The 14,143-nt window shown below is 35.6% G+C and overlaps 1 protein-coding gene across 2 annotated transcripts; it reads right to left on the bottom strand.

The window, feature by feature from the left end:
• Positions 1-8,548: 8,548 nt before the first annotated feature.
• On the bottom strand, positions 8,549-13,189 carry LOC120070192 (uncharacterized). 2 transcript variants are annotated; one of them, XM_039022050.2, is made up of 11 exons: positions 12,481-13,189; positions 12,202-12,273; positions 11,669-11,710; positions 11,479-11,581; positions 10,998-11,062; positions 10,837-10,881; positions 10,648-10,755; positions 10,443-10,530; positions 10,207-10,253; positions 9,103-9,206; positions 8,549-8,863 (listed from the first exon to the last, which is right to left on the bottom strand). In XM_039022050.2, exons 1-10 carry the CDS (start codon positions 13,090-13,092, stop codon positions 9,117-9,119), a joined length of 1,272 nt encoding a protein of 423 aa, XP_038877978.2. In that variant the 5' UTR covers positions 13,093-13,189; the 3' UTR covers positions 8,549-8,863; positions 9,103-9,116. The 2 variants fall into 2 exon arrangements, with proteins under 2 accessions (XP_038877978.2, XP_038877977.2); XM_039022049.2 differs by having other exon boundaries at positions 8,549-9,206.
• Positions 13,190-14,143: the final 954 nt, after the last annotated feature.

The raw sequence follows: 14,143 nt of genomic DNA on the forward strand, positions 1-14,143 counted from the left end.
ATGTTGTATTTTTATGATTATATGCATAATTTGTGTTTGTTTTCTTTAAATTTAAACATTTTGTAAATTTGGGATTTTTGGTTTCGATCCCGTTTTTGCTCAAGTGCCTTCAATGGTTCCTTCAATTCCTTTTGGGATCCAATTTTTGTGCATGAACAATCCTGTTTTCACATGCTCTCGGGTTGCAGCGTTGCTCTACCTCTAGTCTTTACGATTTTGCCCATTTTCTCTATTTTTCCTGATGATCATTGCCCTAGGTCAAAGTTTCTACCTTCTTGGGGTATTTTGGCCATTAAATCCTCAAAAATTGTTTTTTCCGATCCAATTTCTTGATTTCCTAAAATTAAACATAAAAAGCATCAAATATATCATATTAAGCATAAAACCAACTAAATTCTAAGCCCAAAGAACGCACTTTTTGAGTGCGTATCAAAGGCCCAAGCATACATCTTGGCAAGCTTTTCCAAAATCTTGGCCAAGAAGCATGAGCTCATGCTTAGGGCCTGTGAGATCATGGAGTCCCTGAGGGGAATGTTCGGACAACCGTCCGCATAGTTCAGGCACAACACTCTCAAATACATCTTCGATGCCCGTATGCAAGAAAGGGCATCTATTGGTGAACATGTTTCTAACCTGATGATTCATTTCAACACGGTGGAGATAAATGGGTCTGTCATCGATGAAGTCAGTCAGGTTAGCTTCATCTTGGAAACTTTACTTAAAAGTTTCCTACAGTTCCGTAACGATGCTGTTATGAAAAGGATTGACTACAATCTGACCACCTTGCTCAATGAGCTATAGACCTTTCAATCCTTGATGAAAACCAAGGAACGAAAGGGTGAGGCAAATATTGCTTCATCCTCTAAGAAGTTCTTCAGAGATTCGACTTCTGGGACGAAGTTTGTGTCTTCTTCTTTCGGCACCAAAAAGTGGAAAAAGAAGAAATGTGGAAAAGGGAAAGCTAACCTACCAGCTACTGTCCAGAAGGCAAGAAGGCCAAGGTTGCAAAGGGAATCTGTTTCCACGACAACTAAGAGGGACATTGGAAGATAAAATGTCTCAAATACTTGACAGAAAATAAGAAGGTCAAGCAAGGTAAATATGATTTGCTTGTTTTGGAAACCTGTTTAGTGGAGAATGATGATTCAGCCTGGATAATTGATTCGGACGCCACTAATCATGTTTGTTCTTCATTTCAGGGAATTAGTTCCTAGTGGTAACTGGAAGGTGGGGAGATGACGATGCAAGTTGGAACTGAGCACGTCGTCTTAGTTGTGGCAGTGGGAGGTCTCCAATTGACTTTACAAAATAAATATATTTTACTTGAAAATGTATATGTTGTTCCTGGTTTGAAAGGAACTTAACTTCTGTTAGAACAATATTACAGTATTTGATTCTCTGTAAATAAAGTATTTATTTCAAATAATGGTATTAATATTTGTTATGCTAAGTTGGAAAACAATCTTTATGTGCTAAGACCGTTAGCAACTAAAGCCCTCCTTAACACTGAAATGTTTAAAACTGCGATAACTCAAAATAAAAGAATTAGAATTTCTCCTAAAGAAAATGCCCAATTTTGGCACCTGAGATTAAGACACATCAATCTCAATAAGATTGAGAAATTGGTAAAAGGATGGACTTCTAAACGAGTTAGAAGAAAATTATTTACCTACGTGTGAGTCATACCTTGAAGGCAAAATGACTTTAAGATCTTTTACTGAAAAAGGTCACAGGGCCAAAGAATTCTTAGAGCTAAGACATTCAGACCTTTGTGGTCCGATGAATGTAAAAACAAGATGAGGGTTCGAATATTTCATCACCTTTACTAATGATTATTCAAGGTATGAATATGTTTATTTAATGCAACATAAGTCTGAATCCTTTGAAAAGATCAGAGAGTTTAAGGCTAAAGTTGAAAATCCATTGAATAGAACAATTAAGACATTTCGATCTGATCGAGGTGGAGAGTTTTTGGATCTTACATTCCAAAACTATTTGATAGAGCATAGAATAGTATCCTAACTCTCAGCACCTGGTACACCTTGACAAAATGGTATATCAGAAAGAAGAAGTCGAACCCTGTTAGACGTGGTTCGGTCTATGATGAGTACGCTTCCTTACCTGATTCGTTTTGGGGTTTTGCAATACATACTGCAACGTATATTTTGATTTGTGTTCCATCCAAAAGTGTTACGAGAACACCTTTGGAGTTACCGAATAGCCGTAAAGCTAGTTTACGTCATTTCAGAATTTGGGGTTGCTCAATATATGTGCTTGAGGCAAATTATAAGAAACTGGAATCTCGTTCAAAATTGTACATATTTGTAGGTTACCCCAAAGGAACGAGAGGTGGATACTTCTTCAACCCCAAGGAAAATAAAGTGTTTGTGTCGACAAACGCTACTTCTATAGAAAAAGATCACATAAGGGAGAATAGGCCCCGCAGTAAAATAGTGTTGAATGAAATTTCCAAAGAAACTACTGAAATTTCAACAAGAGTTGTTGAAGAACTCAATACCTCAACAAAAGTTATTGAAGTTGGATCATCTTTAGTAGGTCAAATAGTGTTGAGGAAGCCTCAACGTAGTAGGAGGGTTTCGACCCCGCCTGTTCATTATATGGGTTTAACAGAAATTCTGGCTTTGGTAGCTTATAGAACGTTGAGGATCCATTATCTTACAAGAAGGCAATGGAGGATATTGACAAAGATGAGTGGATTAAAGTTATGGATCTCGAAATGGAGTCTATGTACTTTAATTCAATTTGGGATCTTGTAGATCAACCTGGTAGGGTAAAACCTATAGGTTGCAAATAGATCTACAAGAGAAAACGGGATGCTGATGAGAAGGTGCAAACCTTCAAGGCTAGACTAGTGACAAAGGATTACACCCAAGTTGAGGGAATCGACTATGAAGAAACTTTCTCACCCGTTGCTATGTTAAAGTCTATTTGAATTCTCCTGTCCATTGCCTTATATTATGACCATGAGTTCTGAAAAATGGACGTCAAGACTGTCTTTCTAAATGATAATCTTAAGGAGACCATTTATAAGCAGCAACCTGAGGGATTCATAACCCAAGGTCAAGAGCAAAAGGTTTGCAGGTTTAATTGATCCATTTATGGATTGAAGCAAGCTTCTTAATCTTGGAATATAAGATTTGATACTGCGATCAAATCTTATGGCTTTGATCAGAATGTTGATGAGCCTTATGTTTACAAGAAAATCATTAACAGTTCAGTAGCTTTTCTAGTATTGTATGTAGACGATATCCTACTCATTGAGAATGATGTAAGTCTACTGACTGAAGATAAGAACTGGCTAGCGACCCAATTCCAAATGAAAGATTTGGGAGAGGCTCAGTTTGTTCTGGAAATTCAGATCTTTAGAGATCGAAAGAACAAAATGCTAGTTATGTTTCAAGCATCGTACATTGACAAAATGCTTATCAAGTATTTGATGCAAAATTTCAAGAGAGGTTTATTACCTTTCAGGCATGAAATTATATTGTCTATGGAATAGTGTCCTAAGACACCTCAAGAGGTTGAGGAAATGAGACAGATCCCCTATGCATCAGCTGTTGGCAGCCTAATGTATGCGATGTTATGTACTAGACCTGAAATCTACTATGCGGGTGGGGATAATGAGTAGATATTAGTCTAATCCAGGATATGATCACTAGACAATCGTTAGGAATATCCTCAAGTATCTACGGAGAATGAGGGACTACATGCTTGTGTATGATTCTAGGGATCTGATCCTTACAGGATACACAAACTCTGATTTTCAGACTGATAAGGATTCTAGGAAATCCACATCAGGATCAGTGTTCACTCTTAACAAAGGCGCAATAGTCTGGAGGAGCATCAAGCAGGGGTGCATTACTGACTCCACCATGGAGGCAGAGTACGTAGCGGTTTGTGAAGCTGCAAAAGAAGTTGTATGGCTTAAGAAATTCCTGACTGATCTAGAAGTGATTCTAAAAATGTCAAAGCCCATCACACTTTATTGTGATAATAATCGTGTTGTGGCTAATTCCAATGAGCCTAAGAGTCACAAGCGTAGGAAACATATAGAGCGGAAGTATCATCTCATTCGAGAGATTGTGCATCGAGGAGACGTGAACGTCACGCGGATAGCTTCGAAGCACAACGTTGATGATCCGTTTGCAAAGGCCTTCACGGCTAAAGTATTTGAGGGTCACCTGCAAAGAATGGATCTATGGGACAGGCAACGTTTTGATTAGGACAAGTGGGAGATTTGTATTGGGCATGTTATACCCTAGTTTATTGTTTGTACTTTATATATATTAGTTTGACTTTTATATTGTACAGCCTACTAGCTTTAGGTCAAGTGGGCGATTGTTAGAGTTGGTGCCCTAAATCTTGTAGTGTCTTATTTATCTAATAAAATATGTAATGTTTTGTTTGATATTTAGTTATATTAAACCCACAAATCAATAAACTAACATCCAAGATTATCTTATGGCTTAAATATGTATGTAGAGACATACGGGTGGATCATGTTTAAATAATAACCTAAATGGTCTGTAGTAGATGGATAAGGTTGGATATCTTATCCTGGTGACACTACGAGTACGACCTGCTTTGTAGATGTTACAACTGTTGTAAAGTGTTACAAATGATCTGATCCTAATCATTCATGTAGAGACATGTGAGCGGAAGAATTCTATACAAAGGAGTTTGTAGAAGATCGGACCACGAAATTTTTAGTCTTATTATACAACGTCATTCATAATAGAGACTTACATTTCACCAGGATGACCATAGATAACATGACCTAAATCCTGAGTGAGTTATCAACTCCTACTTACGAAAGTAGTCCTTTGATTTGTATAAATGAGAATGGTCAGATCGTTGACTTAACAAGCCTATTATTTTAGGGATTCGTCTGATTGGGGAGTTGGGAACACAATTACACAAGAAGAAATTCATTCCTTTCCAAACGTCGGGGTAAGTAGATAAATTGCTTCTTAAGGACTAATTCCAGGGCTTGAACAATGTGGCGCTACACCATCTCCTAGCCCAAGAGAGGTTTAGTCATAGTTGGACTATGATTTATTGTTCATTAAAGGGATCAGTGGTACTTAAGGAGTTAGATGTAACTATAGGGGAAAACGGTAATTTTGGCCAAGTTATACTTACAAACAATATGTGAAGGGTCATCATACAATATTGATTGGTTACATCCAATGGACACAGAAATATATCTACAGTACGAAATTTTTAGAGTATAGTTTTCGGTCTTTAGTGGGGTGCCCAACCGTTAACGGATGATGAATAATTTAATTAAAAAGTTTAATCAATTATTTAAGTATCGTTGGAGCTTCAAGCTATAGGTCCATGATGTCCCCTCTGTAGCTCAATGGGAATTAATTAGAATTGATTTTTGGATTAATTTGAATTGTTCAAATTAATTGATGAAATTAATTATATGTGATATAATTAATTTAATATAATTATATATGATATAATTACTATACTGTATTTGATGCATTATAATATAAAGTTTATTTGAAAGGAAATAAATATTTGAATATGATTCAAATATTAATTATGTAAATTGGATTCATGTAATTAAAATTAATATAAATGTGATTTATATTAAAAGCCATGGGTGAGAGAGAATTGAAATTACAGGTTATATTGTATTTGATACATTATGAAAACTATAGGTTATATGTTATATTTGATATAATCTCTCTACTACGTTAGTGAGAACAGGGGGTGGAATAGATTTGATCATCTTCGTCTTCTCCCTTTGATTTTCACAGCAAATACACACACAAAAACATTATGTAAAAAAAAATTTCTTCTCCTGCTCTCTCCTTTTCCTTCACTTCCAAAATAACCAGAGTCCACACCTTCTAGATTCTCATCCAGAGAATACAGTGGATTTCTCGTGGTGGTTTCCTTTTGGTTCGAGGGTTTCTTTTTTGAAGAATCGATCTTCAAAGGTAAGGATTTCTAAAACCCATTTTACTTTTCTGTAATTTAGTGCAAGCATGCTGTATTTTTATGATTAGATGCATAATTTGTGTTTGTTTTCTATAAATTTAAACATTCTATAAATTTGGGATTTTGGGTTCTGATCCCATTTCCGCTTAAGTGCCTTCAATGGTTCCTTCAGGTTAAGGGTCCTAAATGATGAAATAAAACCTTAACGTGGTCTTTGGCAGGGACTTAATCCAAGATTCTAGACAGACCAATAGTAGGATTGAATTGCCTATTTTATTTGGGTTTAATTGAAGTAATTGATTTACTATCGATTCACCCTCGAATCCAAATTGGTGTTAAGATTGTGTTTGCGTTGAAAGCATGTTTCTATTTTGATGGGTTGAATAGCTATAACTTGCTACGGTTGGACTATTGAGGGTGTTCTGAAAACCTGTGATTATGTTACCGGAAATATGGTATTATGTGAAGGTTATGTTATGTTTGATTGATGGATGAATTGTTGAGACTGTTCTTAAAACTCATAATATACGTTACTATGTTTATTATAATATGTTATGACTTGTTATGATCTTGGTCGATGTATGATACATGTTGGACTGATGGTGACCGTTAGCACCCCTATCGGACTGTGATCATCCCCTAAATATGTTTCGACGTCCTTATGGGATCGCCACCTACAATTATGTTATTGTGTCTCATCGAAGTCACTTCCTACGAAAACGCATCTTCGGGTTCGCCCCTTCTACCTATGCTTATGCCTATGTCAGGACGCACACCTTTGTCTTGATAAGAATACTAACTTTTACAACTGGTAGACCCAGTAGTGGATCACTTACTAGGTATTTTTATACTCACTCTGTTATCTATATTTTTTTTTAGGCAAAGGAAATGATAGAACGACGAAAGACAAGAAGAATCCATGACCAAGCCTTGGGACTTAATAACACTTCTACATATGTCTTTCTTATGTTTGCAAGTTTTGACTTTGTAATTAAACCTTTAGATTCTTGGAATATTTCATTCGTTTTTTTTCTTTTTGTTTTTATTTAATTTATTTTAAATTAAAGTAAGGAGAACCTCAAACAAAGATTTTATTTTATTTTATTTTATTTATAGTTTTATGATAAAAAAAATATATATTTTATTCTTTGAAATTTGGTCAAATTTTGAAAAAATGCCATTTTGAGATTTATGCATATATGTAGTGGTCCAATTTCCATTCTAAAAGACAGTCGTTACAATGAATACTTTGTAGAAATTTGTTATGTTTTAAAAAGAGGGAAAAAAAAAGTATTTGTTGTGTTAAAATTTTTTTTAAATTTGGAAACAGTCAACTTCATTCAAGTGCACCAATTACCCAAACTCAATTCAACTCTATATACCAAATAGAGACTAACTCAACTCAATTCAACATCCAAACATAAACATTCCAACCCAACGTGCCAAACACCCGCTTCAAGTTGAAATTCTCCCCTTGACATGTTAGTATTTATTCTAAAGAAAAGATCAATATGAAAAATTATGTTGAAATTGTTTCTCATGGCACTGTTAAAATTTATGGAGGTAACACTCTTTTTCTAAAATAGAAGAAATCATGCACTTCTAAAACAAACATTCAATACAATATAATACTAAATTACAAAATTAATACGGAATATTTATTCAAAAAAATATTATAAAATAACTTTAAAAAGCTTTTGGTTGCATTTATAAAGGGAAATGGTAAGAATATAGATGTTTGAAGCAGTAAATTGGTTATTGTAGTTGATATTTTATTATAGTTGGTGAGTTATGATAGTCAATATATAATAGTTAATATTTGAAATACAAACTATTTAAATTTGAATTATTAATAGATTGCATTTAGAATGTAAACTATTTTTGTTTGAGTAAGAAATACTTTCACAATAGCTAAGAAAAAAAAATAAAGAATGAGTGATAAATGGTAAATACTATAGCAAATAGGATTTTGAAATAATACTTACTACACTTCGTTGTAAGTTTAAATAATTGTATACACTACTACTATATTTGGTGCTTCCAACATGAAGTAGACTATGATAATCTACTCGACCAACTTGTAGTTGGTGTCCAAAAAAATTCGTAAAGTATTGAATGAAATGGTAGGGGTACCAAAGGAATTGGCATAATCTTCTTCCTAGAAGTTATAAGGTTCAATCCTCAGTCATTGTAAAAAAAAATAAAAAATAAAAAATAAAAAAATGGATTGAAAATCTTCAAAAGAATCGAAAGGAATGAGAAGGAGAATGATGAGAGTTTAGGAGAGGAATGATAATACTCCTTCCGTTTAGGATAAGAATTCCGAAATTGGGGTGAATCACACCAATTAATTTCATTCATACACTCTACTAAATGTCACCAATGAGAATGAAAATCTTCATTCTCATTACCTTGATTACCGCGGCTCTTACCTTGAAGTAAACAAGGTTTAAGACTTTTAGAATACACGAGACCTTTCAAAAATATATAATATCCCAACACTTTCAAAGATAAATGTATATAATGCATATGAAAAAAAATAAAACACTAAATTAAATCAACTTCAAAGTAGTGAGACCAAAATGATAGTTTAATCTTTTTTATAAATATTCAAAACTCCAGTATCCTAACGTCCGATGATAAAAGTAAAACAAATGCAAACTCAATATAAGTAGTACCTCAATTTCTAGGATCAGAAGAGAACTAATGACAGATTCATTTAACATGAAAAAGAAAAATGAAGAGATCCATTCTCCCTCAAATCCCCACTTTATATTTGTCAGGAAACTTGCCTTTTATTTTCCAGAACAAGCAGGTAATGAGTCTTAAAAGTCACAAGGAGTACTGAAGACCACATAAACCACAAGCTAGTTCAATGATAAACAAACTGCAAGAGTCCAGAAGATCAAGTAAATACAACAAACAGAGCAAAGCCAAAATCAAAATGATTCTGCTGCTACTCAGTAAAAGCTAACAATTTCTACCTCAGGACACAAAAAGATGGAACGTCCTTCATAAATGGTTGAAAAAAATCTAATCAAATCTAGACTACTTCATGCTTTGTATCAATAAAATTATAATTGGGGGAAAGGGAGATCAAAGATGAAAAAATGGCTACGAAAAGACCTATATTAGAGATTTCATCGGATCACGCCACTTAAGTACTTTCTGTTGTATTGATCTGCAACTTTGGACAACGATTGTATCGTAATTGGGAATCCGGGACCCATCTGCACATTACAAGAATAATTAATTACTTCACCATTTAGTAGACATTCAATATTGGCAACAAAGAGGATGTAAGATCCCATATAGAAGATATGTGTATCACAAAAGTCCGCAACCATCACTTCCATTTATGAACATGTACTCTAAACAAATGATTTGCAGACTAAGAATGAAATATTTGCCGTCTGCATGACATCAAAAGAGCCTACCGATAGAGCTCCAAATGTATTGAAATGTAAGAGATATCAGAATTACAACATAACTTTCCCAAGTATTCAACTGGCTCATGTCCTTTCCTCAATCTTTCAGACATATTTATAAGATTTATCATTGGTCAAAACATCCGATATTCCCTTAACTATTTTAAATATGTATGCTACAGATGAATTATTCAGTACCCCCTTATAGTAAAATAGTATTATGAGATTTTTTTGGAGCCGTTGGACTTCTACGTTTCATGCAAAGACATTCATATATTCTGATGAGAAATTTTCATACATCTGATTGACTGGTTCATCCAAATAGCGCAGCCACATTTATTTTTAGCATTTGTAGGAATTTGACAAAGTGAAGATGCCAGCGAGTAGCAATAAGTATTAGACTTTCTAAACATCAAAATAAAATCTTAACGTTGCAATGAAAGAAAGCCTGTGATCAAATCACAATTTTTGTAGCCCAAAAGACCTCTATGATCCCTGTTCATCAAGTTTGGAATTATAAACTAATATATGATACTATTGCATAATCCCAGCTGATCCCTGGGAAGTGTTTGGGACAAGAAGTGGAGTCGTGAACTCATCAACCCATAGTATAAAGAGTTAATAAGGCATAAAATTGGAGTTGTGAACTGGGACCCAAGTCCACACTCCCCAACTCCCAACCCCTTGGCCCAAACACCCCGATAGATTTTGACAATCATTTTAAGTGAGCTCAATGATTTATAGCTATGCTAATATGAGATTCAGATATTACGATGATCAGAACAAAAGTTATAAGAATTACCGTGCTACATATGTGGAAGGAATTTACATATCCAGCATATTTTGAGGCTGCAATTAATAACAGATAATTTCAGTCAGGGAAACCAAAGAAAATGCAACGACGACTGGCAGAATAGTCATTCAGTTGATGGGAACATTTTTCGTAAAAGTAATAAAACTTTAAGTTCAATGATGAATGAACTTGTATTGATATTCATCAACTACAGATTAGCAAAAAAACTAAGCAACACAACTTGCCTTTTTTCAAGCCAGCAGGCTTTGCAAGCAAAAGAGCATTCACAAATGCACCAATATTTTCTCGCAAGGACTCTTCCGAATGACTCACCTGCAAGAAACAGTTTACGCTATTTAGATGGGTACAATCCTGGAAACTTAAATTCAGCTTCAATATGTGCATTCCTTATAAAACAAAGCTATATGCTTTAAACTAAAGTGATTTTACCTTCCCAAGCCCCACATGCACAATAGATGTGGAATCCATTTTAAAGTGCATGTGTCCTTCTCTTGCTTTCTTCAAGGCCCCTTTGATATCACCGGTCACAGTACCTAGCTATACAATATATCAGCACATCTGTTTGATTGCAATCTATAAGCAAATAAATACCATAGAAACAGAGGATAATGCGCTCACTTTAGGATCTGGTAGCAATCCTCGCTGTCTCAAAATCTTGGAAATCTAAACAGCAATAGCATCGAACTTTGAGTTAATGTTTTATAAAAATATTCTTCTTGAATAACCAACCATCAACATAGAACAACAGTACAATGCACAAAAAGTTAAATTCCATAAACCTTGCCAATGCGCCTCATCATTTCAGGGGTTGAGAAACACTTATCAACATTGAATTTCCGACTGGCTGCATACATATAGTTAAAGAAATGAAGTTCAAACCAATGATTAGTTTCAAATTCAAGTTCATCTAACTAACAGGACCAACTTGATTTTGCAAAGCTTTTGACCATGTTCGTTGGGCCTATTTGAACTACATTATATTATATGAAGGACTATCCAAGAAGAAGAATCGGTACTTGGGTGTGGGTGTGTGTTCCACAAAACTTATTTAGCTGTTGTTTTTTCACAACAATCCGAGAGAATATAGAGAGGCCTTAAAAGGGACTAATTTCACCTCTTATTCAACATTAAGGTTTAATTTAATTTGATGAAATTGAAATTTTAAGGAAAAGATGACTCATTGAGTCAGGTACAAGTACAATAATGAAAATCAAATTTTCCCTAATAATAAAAAGGAAAACCAATAACGTCAACTCTTACTGGCAATTTCCTCTATAAGTTCAACGCCACCAACAATATCAGCTCCAGCAGCCCTTGCTTCCTCAGCATCAGCCCCTTCAGCAAAGAAAGCCACTCTGACAGTCTGAAAGGTAATATATATTTTTTCAACAAATTAACTATATTGTGTTCCAATGTGGCATGCTCATTCAAACAGAATTCATATGCTTACCTTCCCAATTGAATGGGGCAGAGTCATGTTACCCAAAACTTGCTGCATGTCAGAAAATGAAAGCCATGAGTGCAAACAACATTGTAAGAACTACGTAGAATACCAAAGAAGTAAAGACATATCCTTATGCACAGAGGAGAAATGAAGGAATAATTTTTATCTCATGTTCATTAAAAATCAAGGATGTGGATAACTTTCAGAAGTTATATAAAATAGGTGACAGAATAAACAACAGATCATTTAAACTTTTAACAAACTTAAATAGTGAATCAGACAAATCATTCGTATATATGCTCTCTGATAAGCTACTTTGAGAACTCTATTGTGCACACAGTGCAGCTGCAAAGCCAGCTTAAACTGAACCATTAACAGGTACCCAATCAACCAGTGGAGCAAGGAAATTCCCAGGTTTCCTTTCTCCCCTAAAATTCAAAATTCTGTAGTTACTAGGCTAGTAACAGAATCATTCAAGATCAATTCCTACTGAGTGAGAGAGATGAATCCACAGAGTACAAAAATAATAGATGCATTACCATTTTCCTGGCATCAACCCCCAATCTTGCATGTGCTTCAACAGTCTCATCAAAATTCCCCTTGGCATTAGCCTGAACTTGAATTTTAAGAACAAAAAATAAAGATTAAACAATGAGATTGTCAATAACTATTTCATAAGTAAAATTCTAAAAAAACACATTCATTTTACAACTCCGAGATCATGTAGACAATTATTCTACAATCTTTTCAGTTCTCCAAAACGCCTGCAGTAGAGAAATTTGTCATGAAAAGTTAAAATCACAATCTTCTACACCGACCTTCACTTGCCGGATAGCGTCCATCAATTCAAGAACTACCTTCTGTTCCTTCTTCTCGACCTTGATCAGCATTGGAAATGGAGCAGTAACTTTCTCCTCCTCCAGAACCCTAAAACTCCTCCTCCATTGGTTCTCCGCCTCAATCCTCTTCCTCTCCTCCTCCATTTGCCCACTCTCCACACCCTCTTCTCCTCCGCCAGAAGCCGAAACCCTATCTTCCGGAAGCGGAGCAACACGCAACGGATAAGATACCGAAGCTATAGATGGATTATCCTTCATATAACGAATATCCTCGCGAGTCCAAGTCCTCCTACCTGCGGGACTTGGCGGCGGCCGCGGTGTAGCAGGCGGAGATTGAAGCGATTCCGGGGAATCTTGGTTCTCATCGGATTGTGGCTTGGGCTTGACGGCGTAGGAGACGGGCTGAATGGGAACGGAACGAGGGGTTCTTGGAGAGGATTGATTGTGGGGAGAATCGGGATCTGGGTTGGATTCGGATTGGGAGGAGGAGAGTGGTCTGCGAAATTGAAGGAACCGGGGAGTTGAAAGAGAAGGAGGTTTGGCGAGGCAGTGGCGGCGAGATTGAGTGAGGATGAGCTTGAAAACTGCCATTGATGGATTGGAGCTCGACAAGGAGAAGGGACTGTGGTTTTAGAGGTTTAAGTCCGAAAGAGAACAACGCAGTGTCTTGTTTTTAGAAAAAGGACCCGGTCCGGTCCGGTCCGGTCCGATCGGGGTGTGACCGTCTATGCTTTTGGAGTATATTTGTGCAATTATGTTGTTGAAATAAAATTGTCTTCTTCCTAAAAGAAAACCATGGTCTCCAAGATCCCCGAAAGATCTTCCCTGTGAGGTTCAAACCAGCTGAGTGGCGAGGCTTCAGAAACTCTCTTCTCCTCTATTTCTTTCTTTGACTTTTCTCTTTAACGTTGTAAAGATTCAGCCATTGGTTCAACAAAGTAAGATATCAATAATGGATCTAGATTACTAACCGAAGAATTGAGCAAATTCAATCTTAAAGAAAAGGAAAATGCGTCTTCATCAATCTAGAAATTACAACTGAAAAATCCATCAATGGTCAACTGGAAGATCCTATCATCAAGATTGATTCCACCTACTACAGTGAGGAATGTATTTAATTCAACATGGAAAGTTAGATAAAAATTTAGTATAAAAAATCTGGGCAAAAATCTTTTTTATTCAAATTCTGTAACAATACAGATAGAGAATGGGTATGGAAGTCAGGTCCATGGTTACTGGATAAACATCTTTTGGCCTTAGAGAAACCAACAGTTGCTTTCAGTTCCTCTGATCTTGAGTTTTTGGCCTTAGAGAAACCAACAGTTGCTTTCAGTTCCTCTGATCTTGAGTTTACTCAAGTAGCATTCTGGATTAGGATTCTGAGTTTACCACTGGGCTTTCTTTCAAAACAAAACAATGGCTACCAAGATTGGAGATGCAATAGGGAAAACCATTGAAGTCGAGTGTGATTAAGAAGGATTCTATTAGGGAGAAAACTTGAGACTTAAAAGTCTTCATTGATATTTCGAAACCACTGCGAACAGGCATAATGATTAAATTCTCCCATTATCAAAATGGTCGCTGGATGTCCTTTATTTTTCATAGGGTGTTCAAAACTCAAAAATCTAAAGGGATTAGGTTG

The sequence above is a fragment of the Benincasa hispida genome, chromosome 1, assembly GCF_027475165.1.
Source record: "Benincasa hispida cultivar pf3 chromosome 1, pf3_genome.v1.1, whole genome shotgun sequence".
NCBI classification, from domain to species: domain Eukaryota; kingdom Viridiplantae; phylum Streptophyta; class Magnoliopsida; order Cucurbitales; family Cucurbitaceae; genus Benincasa; species Benincasa hispida.